Below are 23375 nucleotides of genomic sequence, written 5' to 3' on the forward strand. Positions count from 1 at the left end.
AATTGGGTTAAAACTGTTAAAAGCGCAAGACCCTAGGAGTGATGAAAACCACTATCCCCAATTTCAATTTGTTAGGTTCATGCAACAGTGCTTTATTTATACCCGATGATGTGATTTTAATATTAATAATGGATTTGAATGACTCAGTATAGATCTTATACACAACTTCATCCATTTATTTGTCTCAAATATCGATATTTACTGTTCAATATTTGTACATTTTTACATTTTGATAAGTATAAGGTCCAAATTTTGTTAAAATAGTTGGTAGTTACTATATTCTTGAGTCTATAAACATAGCAAATAAACATGTTTTCAAAATCTTTATAACCTAATGAAATTAAAATATTTTTTTTTTAACAGACAACTAGGTAATAGTTCCTTCAAATCATAATATTTTAATTTATTTTTTAAAAAGTTTTTGCTCCAAACATTTTTTTTTTTTTTTGTGCGATGATTTATCATTGAATTCAAATATAACAAATCCATTAAAATCAATAACTATAGCTATACTCTAAAGAAAAAAATTTTGCTCATACTTTTAAGTTTGATAGTCAATTCAATATATCTTTTAAGCTCACTTCAAATAGTTATTGGAACTCCTTACCACAAATTTGCTAGATATTTTATATTGGTACAATTCAACTAGGAATTGTTTAAAATTGTATTAAATTGCCGTATCACTAGGAAAAGCAGTAACTACAAAAGTCAATTTTTCATAAAATTGAACTTTTGTGTTTTATAATTTTTTTTTTAACTAAGATAAGATTTTAAGCATACATTTTAACTGAAACAGATGGAAATTTATGACAGAAATTCAAAAATGCTACCTATTCATTTAATAATTCATCATCAGAATTCTCATATTATAATGTAGTTACTGCATTTCAGGGTACCATTACCTTCATATTATAGTGTAATAGTGTAATACAAATTATATAAAATGTATGTAAGCAATTAATGTAATTTAAAAATGTAACACTGGTTAATAACTAAATAACCATATAGTTGATGCCTTAACAATTAAAAAAATAAATTATAAAATGCAGTATTACCATTTACTTACGAGTTATGAACTACCCGCAATATCATATATAACTGTGGTGGTAAAAAATGCAGTAAATTCACACAAATAATAAAGATAGGTACTTCTTAATCATCAATTTTAATACTTATTTTTAATGAATTGAACAAATATATAATTTTATAAATAACTATTTTCAATCAATGTGATGTATAGTTACTGTATATTGACTGCACTTTATGGTATAGAACATCTATAGTGTGGCTAGAAAGTGACTAAAACCCTCCAGTTTTCAAACAGCCAAAATTTACTATTATTAAAATAAATTACTTAAGTGGGAATATCAATCAAAAAATTATGATATTTGATAGATATAATCTGACAGACGGTCTCCACTTATAGGTATACAATTATATTACCATTCAACCATAGAGACCCACTCGACATCCACCAAAAAATTGTATATCAGAATGGTACTAATTTGGTATCAAATACTAAAATTTAAATTCAATGATAATAATTGCACACGAAAAACAATCCTGAGCAAAGATCTATATTACCATATTACCAAGTACATTTTATTAAATTTTACTGACATTCTACTTCCTATTGCCTATTAGTAAGTGGAGCCGAACACCCCTAAAAAGTGTTGTTATAAACTTAAAACAAAAGCTTGATGATCATTAAGACCTTAATGTTGTTCACATAACGTTGAGAGTATCATAAAGTAATATAAAAGTATGATAATAAGCTTGGTTTAAATATTTTTAGTGGGTGGTAGGTACCTTCTGAAAATAAATTTGACAATAGTACTTTTTTTAGAGCTCATAACCACTGGGTAAGTTATATAATTTTTTTTCCAAAAACATTGCGATAAATACCTATCTATATAAAATAAATATTCATTACTAGTTACAAGTGTCAAAGATTCGTTTTTTTGATAAATATATTTGTAAAAAAAATTACAGGCCATATTGTCATATTTTTATTAATTTTAATAATAAAATAATATGAACCAATGGTAACAATTCAAAAAACAAAAATAATATTCATTTTTTGAGTGTGGAAAACAAATGTATGTACCTATGAGCTACCTTAAGCTACCAACAAAGATTTAAAAAAATAAACTGCTAACACCTTCCAAGTCTCAAGAAATCTATTGAGATAACTTTTATTCAAAGTGATTCAATAGTTTTTTAGTTTATTACTTCGGATAAGCCAACATTAATTTTTGATTGTACAAACCAAATTCACCTGTGAAAATGTAAATAATACAAAAAAAGGCACTATAATATAAGTAGCTGGTGGATCTTGATTTCAATGCATTTCAGTTCATGGGCAAATCGGTGTATATTGTTTTGTGAATTAATTCTACTGAGATTGAAACTTTCCCTAAATTAGCACTGGGTATAAATCAAACATTGTTTAAACTATTTTACTTGCCACATAACTCTAAGAACAATTTGAAATTTTCTCAAAATCAGTTAATTTCTAAGAAATTTTGAATTTTTGTTATAAACTACAAACATACATTCAACTCTCATACATTTTGTTAAAGGTATTTTCTTTATTTGATGTCAAATGCGACAATATGATGAATCGGTGTTAATTTACCTCATCTGCCCAAGTAACCTCAATGGCAATCATTTATGTAACTACAAGAAAAAAATAAAAATACTAATATCTGATAATTATGTCTTCTATTATTAAATTATAATCTGTAAGATATACATTATACGGTATAATGTATATCTTACAGATAATTTTTATAGTATAATTTATACCTAACTAAATAACGATGGCCAATGGCCAATAATCATTTATAAATAACAAAATGTTTTCGATTCACATTGAAAATCTCAAAATCCTTGAGTAAAAATCTCTTCCTGGACACTTCCATTCACTCTATCACAAATATTCAAAACAAAAATCACCAAATCGATCCATTGGTTCTCATGTGAATCACGAAAACTGGGAACTATTTTATTTTTATTGAATAGATTATATCATTATAATATGATATAATAAATTATAATATTAGGTAGGTATTAGTATATTACTGTTTAAAATGTTGAATCAGTAAGCATAAACGGTATGAATTAGCAATAACATACAATTAATTTAAATATTTTTTTTATGTCATTATACATAATACTATATCGTATACATAAAATAATTTTATACATAAAAGTTAAATATCCTCAAATCTCATATTTATAAATATATAGTCCTTTATTTTAAACTCTTAAATGACAAATATATTCTTCTTAGAATGAAAATAGTTTAATTTAAAATGATTATCATACTTAAATTAAAAAAGTCAATATTGTAAAAAATAAAATAAAATGTCTGGTTAGGTTAGTTGCATGTGAGAATGTATACAATAAACTTGTTGACATTTTGATCTTTTGATGGCATATACAATATACATACCATACCTAGAATAAAAATAAGCCTAAAATGTTGCCACTAATATTTTTTACTTATTCATAATTTGATCAAAACATTCAAAATTATAAAAAATTTAAAAAATATGTAGGTACAAGTATAAGATGAAGTTCAAGCTATTAGCCCTATCTCATGTGTCCGCTTGTTACTAGGCAATATCTAATCTGTCTAGACAACCCTGGTCGGTACTGACTTTAAGTTCTTAAATTTTTTGTGAATAACAACAATACACATTTAATCTAATAATCTATCGTTATTAAATCAATTAATTTCTATTTTTTTTTTTAAGAAGGTCTTTGCCAATTTCATGCATAGCATTATATGATTCAGATTGACGATTTCATAAATTAGATGATATTTTCTTCCAATTTCATGAATACATTTCACCAATACCATAATAGTACCTTGTTAAAATAGAGATCAAATTTTATTAAGTTGTCATTAATAACCAATTTATCCAATAACTATAAGGTAACGTAGATTTATAACTAAATATGTACGAATGTTGTACACTTAAATATATTGACTAGGTAGGCCATAATGAACTATCATTTTCAAACAATGATAAAAAAAAAATATATATTTCATCAATGCTACAAAGCTTAATAGAAATAAGTCTGGTTAATTTAAAATAATTTATGTAAATATGAGGCTAGAAACTTATATTTTAATTTTTAGGTCATAAAATATACAACAAAATCATGTTAATGATTAAAATATTTTATAACAATTTAATAATAATAAAAAATATATATTATAACCATGCCATAATACAACTCAAAACTTGTTATTACTCAATTTAAAATTGTATTGCTTCCAACAAAATAAATACTAAGTATATCAGAAAAAATGAATAAAAAAAATTTAGTGTTTTTATAAATTTATAAATGTAAAAAATTAAATGTTAATTTATAAAAACTAAAAAGGTTATTTTTAAGTAATTAATAACTAGATTTTAAATGTCATTAAGACAAATTTAAAATAAAATTTTAATAACTATAATAGATATGTAAAATGAAACAGACAACAATTAATTTTAGTCAAGATAAACATTAAGACGTTGAGTTAAACAATTTTAATATATGAACTTGTTCTTAACTGTTATTCTGATGGCTTTGACTATCAACAAAAATATTAATTTAACATAATTTCACTCAGCGTTAGAAAGCTATTATAAGTAATTATATAAAGACTCACAAAGTTTCATATACTGATAAATTTAAAATTATTAATTAATAGACAAAATATAATAGTTTATAAATCTGAAATGTTTTTATTATTTTTTATTTTGTCAATAAATCTTAATAAAAATAATTAACATTGTTAAAATATGTTTGTACTTATGATAATATATGGAAATATAAGTAATTTCCAGGTTGACCCTGTTAATTAATTTAAATAAACAGGTCAATAATCCTATAATTTCTTAGTAAATAAATATCAAAGTTTAGGAAGCACCAATAAGGATAGACCTCAAATATATATTTTAGGTGAAGCTGCATATGAATATATTTTGAATCTGAGAAAATTTCAAAACAGTTTTTTTAATAGCTCCTAAATAGTCATGGTTATGTGTTTATGCATAATTTACTGTAATATATATGTATATAATACATACATATATATATATATATAAAGTTAACATTTTATGCAAATTTAATAACCCATTTCCAAAATAAAAATTCATTAAAAAAATGTATGATACTTAAAAAAAAAATAATACATAAGAATACTTAAAATCTATGAATACAATGTTTTTTCCACCCATTCTTCCATTGTAAATGAGGCAATATTTTTGTTGTCAGGATCGCGTTCTTTGAACATATCTGGAAAATTACAAGTTTGCAATTATATTTATTGAAAATATTATTGTATTATCAAAAAAGTAAAAAAAATATTATATCATTTTATAACTTTATAATATCTGGTAATAACAAATGAAATAAATTAAATTAAGCACCTTATATGGAATTCGTAAAATTCTACAAATGTATTTACTAGTATTTTATAATATGCATTTTCTTCTTTTAATACCTACTATAGATTATATACCTATAATAAATTATTTCTTTATAAAATCAATAAATGTTCCCGATTAAATAAGCTAAGGGATAATAGTTTTTTAAAACATCAAGAATAATCTAAAAAAGTATGAAATAGTCATAAGTCTCAATCATTAGACATTTTATTTTTAACATAATATTTTCTGAGTAGTGTTGAACGAATATTTTGATAGTTTACTAAATCGTAGTACTGCAGATTGGCCGTTGAAGCACCTCGTTGGGTAATTTTATTTAAAATGGGTAAAATCGTACCTCTCTTGAAAATAAATGTATAATTTTATAGTGCTTAATAAATTAAAATTTAACTTACCTATCATAGTTTTTAATCTTACGGCGCACATAATGAAATCGTCAAACATTATATTTCCATCTTTAGTTGCGTACCGATGACACATAATATTCAGGATGTGTGTATTCAGATGGTACCCAACTGAATTCAATGCTTGCCTTAATTCGAATCCATTTATGAAACCCTTGCTCTCTTTATCGTACATTTTAAAGACAGTCTAAATCACAACATATATATATTTTTAAATATTTTTATGCTCAAATGTCAATTAAAATTCCAAGATATTATATTCACTAATTAGTTAAGAGTTATTACCTTCCACTGTCTAATATCAATCCACAGACTTTTGAATTCTTCAAAACCAAGTTTACCCGATCGATCCCAATCCATCATAGCAATCATGCTACGACATACATCTTTAGAGAATCCTGCTTTTTCCATTTCTGAAAATATTAATTTTTAGTACAATGTTATTTAATTTAAACAAGCAAGAAATTACCAACACCACCAGAATTTAATTAAATAGCTGCTAATTTAAAAAAAAAAAAATACTTACTGAATGTAGAGGCTAAAGGCGATCCCTGACAGAAAGACTCACAGAATGTCTGAAGTAAGTTGACAAGGAGATTATCTCCAGCAGTTGTATTACTTGCCACATCTACAAACGGTATAATCAAATGGGCAACTATGTTAGTTTAGGTTCAAACTCATGCATACAAGCAATAACTTTATTATTTACAAATGTAAATTAATATGAATAAAAATTGTTCATACTAATTTGTTCTTTAATCAATCATTAACATACCTATATAATTTGAGGGGCACAAAAGTATGTCTTAACTCTTAAATTCTTACAATTTTTCAGTTGTATGTATATAGTTTATATTTATAAATCGGTATACCAAGTCAAGCACAGAATTGCAATAGGTAATCAAATTTTTACATATAAAATTGTCTTAAAAATAATAGACAAATGTGATTATGAAAACAGTTGGCTTGTTAGAAAAATTAAATATACAAATATTTTAAAAGATTGTTCAAATTATCTAAAAGCTTAACAAAACACATTGTCACTGGTTAAGGGTGTGATTTAATGTTAAATTAATATTCACAAATCAAACTTTGAATTTATTATTTAGAGGTCTGCCACACGCTGATTCATTGTATAAATTTTGGTATGAGAATTTAATGAAAACAATATATACCCAACATAATTTGTATCATACAAATTATAAAATTTACCAGATACCAAGTGGCAAGTACTCATTTGAAAGCAAACACTTAAGAATTTAAGATTATTTATTTCATTGATTAACTAAAAATAATAATAATAACAATAACAATAATAGAAAAGTCATAATCAATCTAACTTTAAAAATATATCATGCAAATATAGAAGATAGCAATAAATTCAATGTGTGGCATCCTTTCATGACGTACGATATATTATTTAATTAGAAAACAAACTAGGTTATGTTTTTGTAGCTAATCTTATACTTCAGTATTAATTTACCATAGTTATGTTTTTATATAATAATACATTTTGAATAATGTATAATATGCAAATCAAAAATATGTATTGTAGTAAAATATTTTATTTTGAATATGTACAATGTTCACTTGTTTATAAATTTTTAACTTACCGTTTCTCATAGCATAATCCAAAATATCTTTAAGTTCCATCCAATCGACTTCTTGGTCAGCACCAGCCAATTTAAGGAAGAATTCTTTAATTTTCTCATTAGCTTTATCAACTTTATCAGGCTCAGGCTCTTGTTCTTTAATCTAAAAAAAAATGCATACTCGTGTAATTAAAGTTAATTATTTCTAATACAAAAAAAAAAAAATAATACATATAGCATATTAGTACTACCTTCACATCGACTTCACCCATTCCTACTTCATCATCCAGCTCCCTATAAAAGATTTTCGATTAGAATAACAATAAATTTGAAGAGCTAATAATAATTATCACTTACGCCATGTTATTTTCATGCTCTGAGAATACTCTAAGTAAAAATTCACCTTGGTCATTTGGGTCAAAAGTAGAAGGCACAATACAATATGTACCAGGTGGTAGACTGAATCGACTACTGATTTCTCGTAAGTTAATAAAAGTAGGGCTTCTTGCAATAGACGCATTATACTTAAAAAAATTTGTGTCAAGTGGTTTTGGTAAAGAGTCTGGGTTGATGAGCTAAAACAAATGTTATTTTATTCCTATATTATTCAAATAAATAAGCTGCATACTTATTTCATTTTTAAAATTGTAAATAAATATTTTTAAATTAACATTTATGTTTTTTTTCTTGATACCTGATATACAGCAAATCCAATTGTTAAGCATTCAGCTCCTATCTTTCGTTGGGCACGTCTATTTTTTTGCATCAAAGCAATGATTACGGTACACTTACGCTCTTCATCCTCTTCATCAGGATCTTCTAATGTAATACGATACTGTGGGTTACTTGCAAATGTTTCTAAATACAGAGCAAAAAATATAAATGATTGTTATATTATAATAAATGTTGATAGTAGTTTCAAAAACTATACCTAGAAAATTACGACATCCACCAGCAGTAGCACCTCGGACCCATTCACCTTCAAACACACTCGTTTCCCATCTTTTATTGGAGTCTTCACCAAGTTGTTCTTTGGTTAGCAAATCAGGATTCAAATTGCAGATTTCCAACCGAGAGAAAAATTTGACAAAATCTTTGTATGACATCCAAAACTCACCATCAGCATCAAATATCAAACCTAATGATTGTTTGTCAGACTCAGATATAAACCTCCACTCAGCTGATCTATAAAAAAGATTTAGAATTTTTATCAATAAGTATTAGGAATAATAACACTTATGATCTATTTATTTAATAATATTATAACACAACAACTTAAAACATTAAATAATGCTTACTTATCACTCCACGGGCCATTCCATTCTGCTTCATTGCCCCATGGATTTCGAAGTCTGAGCAGAGGTATTTTACCAGTAGTATTTGGAGTTGTAATATCAACATATGTTACCCTAGTTATACTGTACGCATGACCTTTAACCAATCCTTGTGGGGTTTCCATCTCAGTTACGCTTGGGTCAGCCTTAAAAATAACAAATTAAAAATTAATTGTTTATTATTTATTCATAATTCAAATGTTCTATCTATTAAAATTACATAAAAATGAAAAATTATTTTTATTTAACTATACATAATATTTTACATAATTATGTGAAACTTGAGACTTTGAGAGAGTAAACATATGATCTATAAGTTGTATTACCTCTCGATCCACACTCTTTTTAGATTATGGAGTAAAATTATATATTATTATATATAAAAATTAGTTTTATTCAAACTTTTACTAAATCCAATACATATAATTTTTTTATTTTACCTCAATAGAACATCCCATTAGTGATTGACGTTGAAAAGCTTTTAACATAATCATGAACAAATTGGGTGGAGCTTCATTTAATTCATACATTTCTGATACACCACCAGTGAAATCCTCCATAGCCTCACATGTGCTACCTCCTTTTAATGCTTCGTATGATCCATGAATTCTAGTAGATAATATATATTTATATTATCCTTAATATTTTGTATAAAAAGTATAAAACAAAAATAAGATCAAAAACCACCAATTATCAGTTTTAATACCCACTACAAATTAGTAATCATGAACAAATATTATTATTAATATAAAATTTGGATTAGAAAATAAGCACCCTTAGCCACCCTGCGATTTACGCCTATGATGAATAGGTATCATGTGGTATTTATTATTTAGATACAAAATTATAAAATATATATATATATATATATATTATAAATTATATAAAAACAAATTTATAAAATAATTAATATTATAAAACAAGTGACAAGTATATATAGTTAGGAAGTGTTAAATTCTCTTTGTGGTTCACCTTTATTTTATGTAATTATTCAAATGACTTTATACTAATTAATTATTTCAACTATTTTGTTCATAGATGGATATTTTATAAATTTTCAAGAAATAATATATTTGAAACAACGAGAAATATAATAAAATATATTATATTAAATTTCAAATAAAAATAATAATTGAGAGCTGTTATAGCATTATGTATTCTTAATGCTCAAACAATAATTATCATTAAATTTCATAAAAATAGCTATAATTTAATTAGCCAGAATATCTCACACGAGTAAGACTAAATGACTTATTGGTATGTCACCAGAACATCAAAAATCAAAATGGTACAAAATGAAATGATTTATGATTTATTGAGTCTAAAAATAGAAAAATAGATAGATTTTGTGTTATAGATGTTACAATGAGTTTGCATAAATAATATTATACTAAAGTATTAATAACCTATAATATTTAAATTCATCACATTTTACATAATATTTGCAATAGTTTTGAATTTGTATGATAAATTAAAACTATACAAAACACATATTTATCCTCAGTGGTAAGAAATGTAGAGCCCGAATTTAATAAATGCCCTAAAAACTATACAAAAATACTATAAAAACATTCTTTAAACACTTCTTGACACAGGGACGCCCGCAGAATTATGAATCAGGAGGAGGGGGATAATCAACTTCTAACTATAAATAATAAAGGGACACAAATTATTAGTATTTTTTATACGATAATAATAGGTAGTAGGTACGAAATTATGTTGTATAAATTATACGTTTATACCATCATTGTATTTTGACAGGCAAAAACTAAAATGGACATCGTATAAAACCTTTACATTTTATTAATAGTAAGTAATCAGGCATATTGACTTTTTGGGGTATTTTTATAACTTAATAATTTAAGCTGATTACTTTGCATAGGCTTTCTCCAACAGAGCACTCCAGAATTCATTTTCAGTTGATGAATGAAGAAATATTAACTTTCCATGATAAGTAGGTAAACGATCGTCAACAACCACATCGACCCATCTGCCATACTGCCAAAATCTGAAATAGTCAAAGAATATAATACGATACATAGGTACATCCAATAAAATTAAAAATATATTTACCTAAAGTGAAATATACCAGCGTATTTATTATCGAATCCTTGATCATTTGGCACTACTTGATAAAATAGTTTTTCATTCAAAGTTAAATTAGCAACTGCAGCTAACAACCAACAGTCACCTATCAAAATTAACAAAGACATAAACATAATTTAGATTATCAATCTAATTAATTATTATTTAAATTAATATTTTTAGGTAATTAAATATCAAAATAAATACCACAAACAGTTTAAAATAATTAAGTTTTATCTATTTACCCAATTCTCCTTGTTGTACATCAAATCTTGAAGCCCCTTCAATAAATAATTGAGGATTGCTTGCGATCTCCTAAGGATGAAAATTCTTAATGTTATTTAATTAAGTAGATACCTATATAAAATAAATGTAAAGAGGCCTGCTCATGTGTCGTGGTTTTTATTAAGGGGCAATATTTAGGCAATATACAATTTCGTTGCCGTCATCCATGACATTTGTGTTAGTTGTCGATGATGATTAGTGTGAGTGTAATGATATGCAGGTAACGGGCTTAGGGCTATAATAACGCACTCGTTGCTAGCGTGCACATAACAACGGCACCACCGACCAAAAATATGATGTTTTGTTCAAAACACGCTTTATAGGAAAAACTCTCACGCATCGTAGAGTAGTCTGATTTGATATATAATTTTTTTTTTGTTTTATTTTTCTATAGGGCCCATTGTACTTCGGTTTTTAATATTGATTGCTTGAAAAAAGTAAAAACTTGATAAAAACAACAAAAGCTTGTGAAAATTGGCCAGATTTAAAACCATATTAGGTATATGGTTTAGAAATCGATATTTTACAATCGAAGTCCTATACGCCCTGTAATAAGTGTTAATTTCTCCAAAAAAAAATATATATATCAAAATCGGATAATAATTCGATGATATAATATGATGTAATATAAAATATAATATAAAATGATAATCACTCTACTAGAAACGAGAGTTTTTCTTGTAAAATATGTTTTTGAGAAAAAATTATAAGTCTCTTATTAATACAAATTATTTGAAATTTATACTCACGCCTGGTCTTCGCCACTCAAACCGTTTATCTGGCGTTTTGCTGAAAAATAGAGATGAATCAACTGTATCAAAATCCGGATCCTCGAAAAGTGCCCCTCGTTGTAAACATTGGTCTCGGAGTACTTCAAAGTCCTGGACATTTCCAGCTTTTGGACGAAAACCAGAACCCCGTTCACCAATCTAAATCATTAAAAATACAATTATTAAAGTAATTTATTCGTGTATTTTACACACTATTATTACTGTTTAGCTAATATTTCCACCGACCAAAATCAAGTAACACTTTATATTAGATAGGTATTTCGCAAACATTAAAAAATCTATTATTGTATTTTTTTTTTGTGATTATATAATTTGCGTTTCATTAAGGTAAAGGTCAGTATTCCCCTGTGGAGTTAACATTATAATAACTGACAGGCTCATTATTTTTCGAATTAAGTTTATGAAAATATATTATATTACGCGTATTTTGTGATGTAAAATACTTATAAATATTGTAATGCCTATATATTATCTTCTTTTAACACTTTACAAAATATTGTCAAACTTTTAAAATGTCAGTCTTAAATTTATAATGTTATACTCATTAACGTCTCGATCTTAACTATATCAAAATACGAGTAATACGTTTTGTAAAATCATGTACCTACCTACACATTATTTATCAACCAGGTGGGTTAAAATGTAACATATTATGTTGCATAACCATAATATATAAAAATTCTCTAGTACATTTTAAGGACTATGCAAAGCGGAAGTCCATGAGAGTAAATTTGTACATCAATTTTGTAAATTTTGTTTAAAAATTCACGCATTCAAAAATAACATTAATTATTACATTATTTTAATATTGTGCTTTATTATAATATATTACTATGCGCAAGTACCTATATGTAATTCACGGTAAGCACAATAAATATTCTCCATAGTATATTAGTATGTATTATTATGTTTCATATACCTATTATTGTACCTATTATTATTTTGTATTTTGTTGAATTTAATAATTTAATATGGCTAACTACTATTAACAATTAATTTTATATCTGTATAACAAAATATGTGGTTTGTACATAAACAACGATTACGATACTTCATGGGTACAATCAGCTCTAAATTCCGTACCTATATATCACAGTCTCTATTAGTGTTGGACGTAGGTTGATACCAATACAATAGTCATGACTCATTAGAGGACAAATTATAAAATATTTAACAAACTATAAAATAAATGCTTATGAAAACTTTAGTATGTACCTAAAAAATGTCATCAACATTCAAGTGTCTGCTGAACTAACAGTTTTTAATCGGCTGATAAATTAAAACACAACGGCAACGGCAGTCAACAAAAATGTCGTTCAATTTGCAATTGGCGCAGTATTATACAGAAGCTCAGCAAGGCAAACTATATTTAATTAAGTCCAATAAACACAATATAGATACGCCGTACAAAAACTTACAATTGTATAATACGAGTTGTCGTAATGACGCAACGCAAACGATATTGAAAGAAAAAAAATACGCGTTTCGGTGATGTATACAACCCATATACGTGTTATTACAATGCACGAGATGGTCGAAAACAGTATTTCGACGGTGGGGAGCAGACATAAGTAGTACCTATGCATCGCGACGACCTGTTGCAGCATGGACAGCAAACTTTGGCGATTTACGTCGATATTGTAAGAGTTGTAGTTACAATGGAAGGTATATCGTACAATATAATATCTGGTATGTAACAACAATTGAAAAAATGCCAATAATGTGTGAAATTTTACGAAAACGTGTCATTCGCACGGGCTCGACGACAGGCCAGACACGGGAATGCCTGCTGCAGTGTTCAATGATATAGCGCGGCGGTCGCCAACCTTTTGGACCTAGCGGACCACTGAAACCATATTCTAAATTCTACGGACCATCTATATCTTAAAATAGTTTTTTTACATAAATACCGTACTACTACTGATAAATTTTGCACCAAAATATTATAAAAAAATACATATTATGTAAAATAATAAAAAAGGTTTTATTTTTATTTATGATGAAAGTTTTAAGTTTTAATTAAATTTTAATGTGATATTTGTTCCTGTTTGTTTTGTAGAATTTCGTGCAATTTTGGCTAATAAAATAATATTGCAAGTTAAGTTCAAATTTTTCCGCGGACCACCGGTTGGCGACCGCTGATATAGCGGGAGCGAAACAAATAGGGACGCGATTTGGGCCGGGTGGGCAAATTTGGTGAGCTCAGCAGTACTACAACTGCACTCATCTCCAAACTCTGAACAACGCTGCGACGACATTCGATTATATAATACGTGCCGCTGCGTCGCATGCAGTGCATAGAACAAAAAAATAAATAAATAAATAAATAATAATTGCAATGATAACAATAAGATTTAATCAAAACCGTGCTTACGTAGTACACCAACGTTTTCCCGAGTCTGTAAGGCATTTGCGGTGAATCGCCGGACGAATTATTGCTTTAATAATATTATTATTACAATAACGCGCGCGTCGATGTCTGCGGCGGTATAATAATAATATGCTCCTAACCTAATGACAACACCGTTGTGGCGTCCTCACAACACGTTCCACGGCCACGGTCTGACTGGCGACTGAACCCTACTTAAAAGGGCGACGACGAAACGCGTGTAACGATAATAATTATTATTGTTATATTTTGCCGCGACGTTTTGGGGCGAAGCGAAAAAGGCGTGTCGTCGTCCTGGGCCGCCGTTAGTCGTCCTCGCCGGGTGTCTCGCTTTATTGATCGCCTGTTGTACCGGTCGCGCGCAGGGATACTCAACATTCGGACGAGTGAGTGCGGCCGACTCTTCCACCGGACCCGGTCGAGAAGCATTTGGCAAGAGGGGGGGGAGCACTCGGAAGGGACGATCCGTTGCACAATAAATTACTTGTACCGGGACGAGTCTGATTTATGGCCGTTATTATTATAATACTCTTAAAGGTCACCATACGAAATCGTTCTGATAAAATTGTATAAATGATCGACACGAATGAGATTTTTAGTGAATGATAATGACTCGGTACGTAGCCAGGATTTATTTTTGTTTGTTTTTTTCCTCTTTCAAAAACTACAAATCATCAAAATCATTTTTGATGTTTTGATATTTTTTAATTTTAGATTCTGAGCGGAGCGATGAATGTATTGATTTTACCATGATGTGTGTTTTTATTATTTTTTTTTTTTTGTGTCTGTCATCACGTTTTGGGGCAGTAAAAATGCTTCGATTTTTGACTTCAGTACCTCGTTCGATCAGAAAGTGAATCTAGTTGGTACTTTGGAGAGTCAAAAGTAAAAAAATACTTTTCTAAATAATCGAGAAAAACAAACTAAAAATTAAGGGAAAAACGGGAAATTTTACGCACACTCATTTTTCGACAAAATCATAAAAAATTCATAAAAAATTTTCTTTTTAAATCTAAGATTTGAAAATTTTTAATAATCTATAATATATCCTAGACAGATAAACCGTCTTCGATCAGAATCGTTTTTCGTATACAATGATATAATATCATTGGATTCAAATTTAATTCCATACATTACAGTAACCCATTTGTAACCTACTGTACAGCAGAGCGACATCCACGACTTACCCGCCTTTTAAAAAGTTAACTTTAACTGAACTTTTATTATAGAAATAAAATTAAAAATACCATAAAATACAGAACAAATATTGTGCAAAAAAATAAATTAATACTTGAGGTATTTATTAAATATCGATATATTATAATATTATTATTAGTGTTGATAGGTGATATATTATATATAGGACATACGTAATAAATTATGAGTGTAATACGAGCGATGGAAACCCTTACAGTAACAACAACAGAGGCTTAACGATCATTATTGACATTAAAAAGAATAAAAATACAAACACTCCATAATCGTTAATATAGTAGGGTTTACCCTTATATCTGTTCATTGGAAATACATGAATAATATATTTGAAATGTTGCCATGTTGGATATGATTGCAACAAAATCAAATAGAACATTTTTATTATAAATAATAGAGATATGATTTATATTCGGGAAAAACTTAGAATCAGTCTGCAATTTCCATATCTGTGAGGTTTCTTAAATGTTTTTCGATTTCTCACACCAAAGTAAATCTTAAGATTATTATACCTAACATTATTTCGTAAATTTTATCCCAAAAAGGAAAAATACAAAACTTTACAGGAATATACAAAAAAATTTTTAACGTAAGATATTTTTAAAAATATCGCTATCGGTAATTAAAGAATTACTTTGAAACCGATCCAATATCAATAAAACTGGTATACTCACGATGATAGATGTATTAATTGATGTACTATTACTAAACATTGATCGACTTTGTTCTTGACTCTCGTTATTTTGATTTAATAGCGTATTATTTGGTACTTGTTCAAAAAAACTATCAAGCGTATCTCTATTCATGCTTTATGATTATTTAAGTATACACACAATTGAATAAAACACGAATTACGTTTTTGTATAAAATGTTTCAATTGTTGACTGACTACTAAGTATACGAACTAATATTCTGTGCATCTGATATGCATCACTACATGTGTATAATAAAATATAATATTAACAATTTGGTCCTGTCGATAGTGGTAAATATTATGACTGTTATATTTCAATATTAATTTATGTGTATGCACTATAATGAATATTGTGCACTTCCTTATCTATACAATTGTATTTGGCTGGTTTTTAGATATTTATGAGTGTGTCAATATTTTTTCAATACAATTAAAAATTATTTTGATTTACATATTATTATTATTGTTATTATGTAGGTATATTAGTAGGGCATAAAAATGTACCTACATCGCATTGCAGAAAAATGTCAAGGGCCCGGGACTTGTATGCATTCGCATATTTATTCTGTTTTACTACTTTCTGTTGAAGAAAATACGTTCCATAATTTTATGAATTTAAAGACATTAATTTTTTTTAATACATATATTTTAGTTATATTTCGGTATTAGGTACCTAATTTAGAATATTGTTTTACAGTTGTTAAAGAATGTTCTAAGATTTTGTAACCATATTTATTGTTTACTATTTACTATTTATAATTTGGGCTTGTCGTATATGGTGTATAAAATAAAAAAAATATGTATCAGATTTTGCAGTCTTACGTATAAATTCTGAATACATACTTCTAAGTATACGAACACAATACACAGAACTAACCAATTGACATAATATACGATTTTTTTATTAAATTACTATTATTATATTATGTTTTGCATTTCTGCTTGAACGGTAATATTTTACCTTCAAATAAGTTGTAACTTTACAAAAGTACTTATCACAATACAATCGATAAGTATCGTTATTAGAACAGATCACCAATTCCTTACCCGAGTGGCAAGAACCCGATTTGTGCAATGAGGTGTTTAAATAAAAATTTTCCATAAAATCGATGTCTAAAAATTAATTTTATTATGATTTCAATAAAACCATCTGGGCATTGCTGAAATTTAGACACCTGAATATCTCGAATATTAAAGGTGAACAACTAAGCATAAATGCAACAGGTGCAACATCAGTACATGGTAATTAAATTATAAATTTAATGATAATAAGTGTAATTTCTACGATTAAGGCGATTCGATACTATAGTGGCCAATAAGCAAATTTAAAACTTATTAGAATTTGTTATGAAGTTAAGTTTAAAACGTCAATCACCATTGTGCACATTTTTCAAATTTCTTAATTTATTTTTTACACAATTTTGATTTTAAAACGTAAACAAAAGAATTTTCAAACATTAACAATCATTCACGGAATTAAAAAAAATAAAAATCATAATAAGTGACGATCGATCTCAAATAACTATGACAATAATAATTTTATAATTATAAATTTTCTAATTTCTAATCTCAATTCCAGTTTCTTTCGGTAGATATACGATTGAAAAAATTAGATACATAGTTTGAAATAATATGTTACTTTGCAACCACTAATCGATGACATACACTGACATATGCGACGTGCGTGTAGGTGCGGAAGCGCCTTGCTATCTCTTTTACCATTACAGTCACACACACTAATGTCTAATGAGTAACGAGTAGTGAATAATGACCAGCTACTATGCACACATTTACACGACACGCAATAATGCATTTAGAAAATAGTATAAATTAAAAATTCTTAAAAGAAGGTCAGTACCGAATCAAAGCTTTCTGCATCACACACATATAGCTAGGAAGCTAAATAACTATACCTTAGGCGTAAATAAGAGGTAGCTTAAGGAGTTGAGCCCTATAAACATTTCCTAATTTATTTTTAATCTTATTCAATATTATAATAATAGGGCTTTCAGCCCCCCACCAGAAAAAAAATCTCAAACACTATATTTTAATCTATGAATCACAGGTAAACAACTAAGCATTAAACAACAGGTAGATTAAATACAAAGATTTTTTAATTTAACAATAATAAATGTGGTGTCTCTTATGATTGATTGGGGCATGTACCGTTTCCGCCAAAATTTGAAGTGACCGATTCCGCCATCGCCCGTTTCCGCCAATTTAAAAAAGGTTCGATTCCCGTTTCCACCAATCTACCTGCTATGGTAAAATTATTATAATTATTTATATTATAATAATATAATGTATTATATTTTAATATTCTGTATTAATTGCAGTATTATTCGTATTATTTTCAACTTGAAGTAATTGTACGTCGTATATAATATGATAATATTAAATATTGGAAAATATATTTACAAATAATAAAGCAAATAATAACTACATAATATTTTGTTATATAGTTTTAATAAGTACAATAATAAAGTAAAGGTCACTTATTCATAAATAGATATAGTAGTTTTATGGAGTAAAAAATGTTCTTATCGGTAGTTTCAATCTTATCGATTTATATACAATGATTCCATATTTAAGTAATAAATATATATTTTATAGAGTATGTATGGATAGGTGCCTAATATATATTGTATGCGTATGTATGTATTTAAAGTCGCCACTATCATAGATTAATGTGTACAACTATGACTATCGCTTATTGCTCATTTGTATCTAACATCTCCTTATGTACCTACTAACGCATCATGTGTACGTAGTTTTAGTGAATTGAAATTAATTAAAACATTTTTACGATCGACGATGAACCAAAACACTTAAAATTTATGAACTATGAATAATAATTATTATTATTCCATAGCAGGTAGATTTGTGGAAACGGGAATCGAACCTTTTTTTAATTGGCGGAAACGGGCGATGGCGGAATCGGTCATTTCAAATTTTGGCGGAAACGGGTAATTCCCATTGATTGATATGGGTTAAGCATATAAACAATATTAGTAGTAAAAACAAATTGTATTTTATTACAGACATAAAATATAAAGGTTAAAAGTTTTAAGCCAATAATAATTTTAAATATTTTATAATGTTGAATATTTAACTAAAAAAAAGAAAAATAAGAAGTGTTATGAGTTTATGACTAATGAATAATAATTTGAAGTTAAGTTAATTTTGTTAACATCTACGATATAGTGTAATTTGTTGAATTATTATAATTTATAAGCAATTTTATATTATAGTCTACACACCATAAAGATTAAAACGCTATACACTCATGACAATACCATATGAACTTCTATTCTTAACACTGTTGTCTGTATGAATAAGAAAAAAATATGGTTTTTATATTATAATTAATTACCGAACGATGATCACTGATCAGTGTTTGTTGTACTTATTTGTACAAACCAATTTTGTAAATAATGTCGTAATAATTATTAGGATAACGATCCTTTTTAACTGAAAGTATCTAGGACATTTAAAACTATAGTTATTCAGTTAGGTCTTGAATATATATTTTTTTTAAACATTTTTAATACATACTGTTGATAAAGCTAGAACTGCTAATAATAATTGAAGAGTTAAAAATTAAATAAGACCGTGTAAAACACAATATTTAAACAAACGCTTTTTTGAACGAAATATGTATGCGGGTATCGAATCGATAAAAAAAAAGAAAAACGTTGCCAATATTCACATTGCTATCATATCAAATTCATAGTATATAATTATTATATCTGCGTGTATACCATAAGCTAAATAAATTAAATAAGTTTATAAATTTATAGCTTATAGGTGTACTGATAATTTATTTATAAATATATGCTTTTTCAAGACGTGACTTGTGATACTAGTATTTTTATAGCTATAACTTTTTACTCTCCCTATATATTTCAATAATTAATATTTGATTGATGACTGATATTCACTACTTGAATAATTTAAATTATTTTTAAACAAAGGCTTTACTATAGGTACTAATAAATAAGTAATAAGGAATTCTGATTTATGAATTGGTATTTGCCCCTTCTTCTTTTGCTTTATTTGTACACTAAGTTAAATTATAATTCTTAGGTGTATTAGCTCATAAGTTAAAACTATTAAGACCACAATAAATTTAATTTACTTAATTCAATTTATTTAAACCTAAAATAAAGTCCGAGATCAAATTTATTTTTATATGTATTTATTATTATTGAAATTATTTTTAAAAAATATTATAACAATAGACTTTACTCTAGGTTCTATAATTAACTAGTATAAGTACTGTAATTATGTTATGTGTTAAAATTGAATAAATAGTACAATTTAACAAAATAAACATTTATGTACCTAGTGCCTACACATATACAAATGAGTGTCTAACCCGGTAACCGTATATTGGTGCTCTACAGCCTAAACTTACATAAATATAATAATATAAATACAAACACTTTAATTAAATTAATTTAGCATTCGAAATACTAACAAAAATTATTATTATATTATATTATAACCATATTATTTCGACCGTGTAAATTTGAATGTACTTTTTAATAAATTAATATTAAACTACAAGAAAAAAATGTATTTACGGGCCATACAAGATTCATTATAAATCAGATTTTATTATTAATAAAAAAGATACTACGTATATTTAATACACCGATCGAACAATTGCTGAGTAATACAATTATCAAATTATTTATTTGTTTAATTATTTAAAGTTTGAAAAGGAATATATGATCACATAAATATATATGTGTACCTACTTAATTGAAATCACAAAAACTAGATAAACGCAATAAATGCAATTTCAAAAAATGAATTCGGGGCCATTGGATCTGAAATATTGTACTCGCATATATTGATATATCTAGTTATAAAAAAAAAAATTGTATCCATTAATACATGAATACTGCGTGTATATATATAACAAACAATAAAATGTAAGTAGGTACCTGTGTTATTAAATATTAAACTTATTATTTATTCGAACAAAGATTATACTTCCATAGCATTATTAATCACACAAACTACCTGTTACTTAAAATCCACCTTCGATGTTTTATGATTTGTTGCAATATAATTTTTAGTTTTAGTTTAAATGGGTAAAAAATAGTTTAAAATGTCTTTATTATAGTATAATAATGTTTAGGTACGTTCCTACATATTTTAAAATATTTTTTTATTATTATTGTAGGTATGCACTGCATAAACTTTTATCTCAATCTACCATTCATGGATTTTATGAAGAAGGCAAATAATGATGAGTCAAAAATGATAAGTACCTACTTATTTAGTCGATACTTGTATCATAGGTATAAATATTTTATTATTATACTTATTTATATTTAATTGCTTATTGAATGTCATCTTTGATCAATTAGGTATACGCAGAATTTAATAATATAATAATGACATTTCTGGACACAATAATTCGAGATTTCACATCGATCGCTACTCATAATACATGGTCGTCTTCATAATACGTATTTTTACTTCACATCGATACTGCACGAATGAACGATACACCTAATCGCGATACAGAAGTCACGACAAATAAAAAATAATGGATAACATTTATCGAAATTATCGTTTAGAACTGCACACTATAGTTAATCATATTTAATCAAAATTAATTCAATAAATAAAACTTTACCTAAGATATTTATATAGGTAAACACGGTCAAGAGGAGCCTGAATAGTTTTAGTAAATAGGAGACCGCTTTTTATAAAAAAAAACATAACATGGCATTTGCTTGTATTAAGGCTAAGACCAATACTATGTGCCCAACTTGCAAAAATATCGAGTACTGAATGTAAGATATGGACTATCAATTTTTAGAAAAATGTAAGCGAAGAAGTCTATCTTCTATGATTTGCTTAGTGACTGAGTTAATAAATAGAATAAATAAAAGAGTATATTATATTATATGAATGGAAAGAGATACAAACTATGTACCTACCTATAAAAACAAAATGTTAAAATTAAGATACATCATTTTTATTTTTCTATTTAATTGGCATAAATGAAGTAGCTATTTATATAATAACACCAATTATATATTGTTATGTAGGTACCGCTGTGTTATGAAATATTCAATAATATCTAATATTTATTATTTCAAAATGATATAGATAAATCCTAAAATACTAAAATTATTTATTTAAACACGTGGAAGTAATATTACAATTTATATTAATTTTAATCTGAATGTACTCTGAGTATTATAAACAGATTAAGAGTGGCTGTTTAATAACCACCATTGATCTACGTTAATCAACCATATTGTTCCAAGGTACTTAGATTATATTTTATGTAAATCACATTTACGAATTGGCAATTCCTCAGTTGTCTGTGATTATTAAATATGATTTATGAATTAACAGCAAAATCAAAGTTGGGCAAAATTAAAATTAAATTTGTTAAGTGTCCAATATACTACCAATGATTTTAATTTATATAAATACAATTTAATTTATGTACATACCTAAGTAATTTCATTTAAAAATGTTTAATGTGTATTTTTTAGTATCATGTATGTTTGAAGAATGAATTTCGTTTTGTTTGTACATCATAACATGCATTTAGGTAACTGTTTTATTTCTACAACTATTTAGTTGAATAATGCGGTGTACATGGATATTTATACGGTATAATATCTGTGCTTGTATTTCGAAAATATTTATATTTTATATCTTCAATTTACATAATAAAACAATTTCAATTGTACATTCAATTATATTCAATCTGCATTTCTATAATTTCTATAACAAATAATTCAAATAAAATAAAATATAAATGTTTAAATGCCAATTTTTACTAACAGATTAGAAATTTTCTAAAATATATTACCTAACTAATATTTTTCTAAATATTACTATAAACTATTCATGTGAATTTCTGTTGTTTCAGATATCAATCATAATATCATTTAAAAATTGAAAAACACGGCTCAAACTCAATAATTCTCAACATTTTAAATAGAAATTATGTCACCAGTAAAATGTATCATTAATTATTAATTAATACATAATTTTAAGAATTTTTAGAATTTTTTATTTTGTAACAACTCAAAATTATGTAAAAAACAAATTCAAATAAAGTATTCCATTCCTAAGTGTGTATTTTTTTTTGTGAAATA

General features: G+C 26.6%; 1 protein-coding gene across 4 annotated transcripts in view; it reads right to left on the reverse strand.

The window, feature by feature from the left end:
• Window positions 1-4719: 4719 nt before the first annotated feature.
• CalpA (calpain A) overlaps window positions 4720-23375 on the reverse strand; it is a 50248-nt gene continuing 31592 nt past the window's right edge. For 2 of the 4 annotated variants that reach the window (XM_089215937.1, XM_089215940.1), the window contains 15 exons: window positions 11900-12079; window positions 11111-11180; window positions 10854-10971; window positions 10654-10788; window positions 9221-9389; window positions 8745-8926; window positions 8378-8631; window positions 8141-8304; window positions 7804-8021; window positions 7698-7740; window positions 7468-7609; window positions 6381-6482; window positions 6140-6267; window positions 5846-6041; window positions 4720-5298 (listed from right to left, as the gene is read on the reverse strand). In XM_089215937.1, coding sequence (XP_089072063.1) covers window positions 5213-5298; window positions 5846-6041; window positions 6140-6267; window positions 6381-6482; window positions 7468-7609; window positions 7698-7740; window positions 7804-8021; window positions 8141-8304; window positions 8378-8631; window positions 8745-8926; window positions 9221-9389; window positions 10654-10788; window positions 10854-10971; window positions 11111-11180; window positions 11900-12079 — 2187 coding nt within the window. In that variant the 3' untranslated portion in view covers window positions 4720-5212. Of the gene's footprint in view, window positions 5299-5845; window positions 6042-6139; window positions 6268-6380; window positions 6483-7467; window positions 7610-7697; window positions 7741-7803; window positions 8022-8140; window positions 8305-8377; window positions 8632-8744; window positions 8927-9220; window positions 9390-10653; window positions 10789-10853; window positions 10972-11110; window positions 11181-11899; window positions 12080-14315; window positions 14553-23375 lie in introns of those variants that run through there. The other 2 variants (XM_089215939.1, XM_089215938.1) reach the window with 2 other exon arrangements.

Source organism: Diuraphis noxia, unplaced genomic scaffold, assembly GCF_037042655.1.
Source record: "Diuraphis noxia isolate RWA-SAM2 unplaced genomic scaffold, SU_Dnox_SAM2 contig0001, whole genome shotgun sequence".
Lineage (NCBI taxonomy): Eukaryota > Metazoa > Arthropoda > Insecta > Hemiptera > Aphididae > Diuraphis > Diuraphis noxia.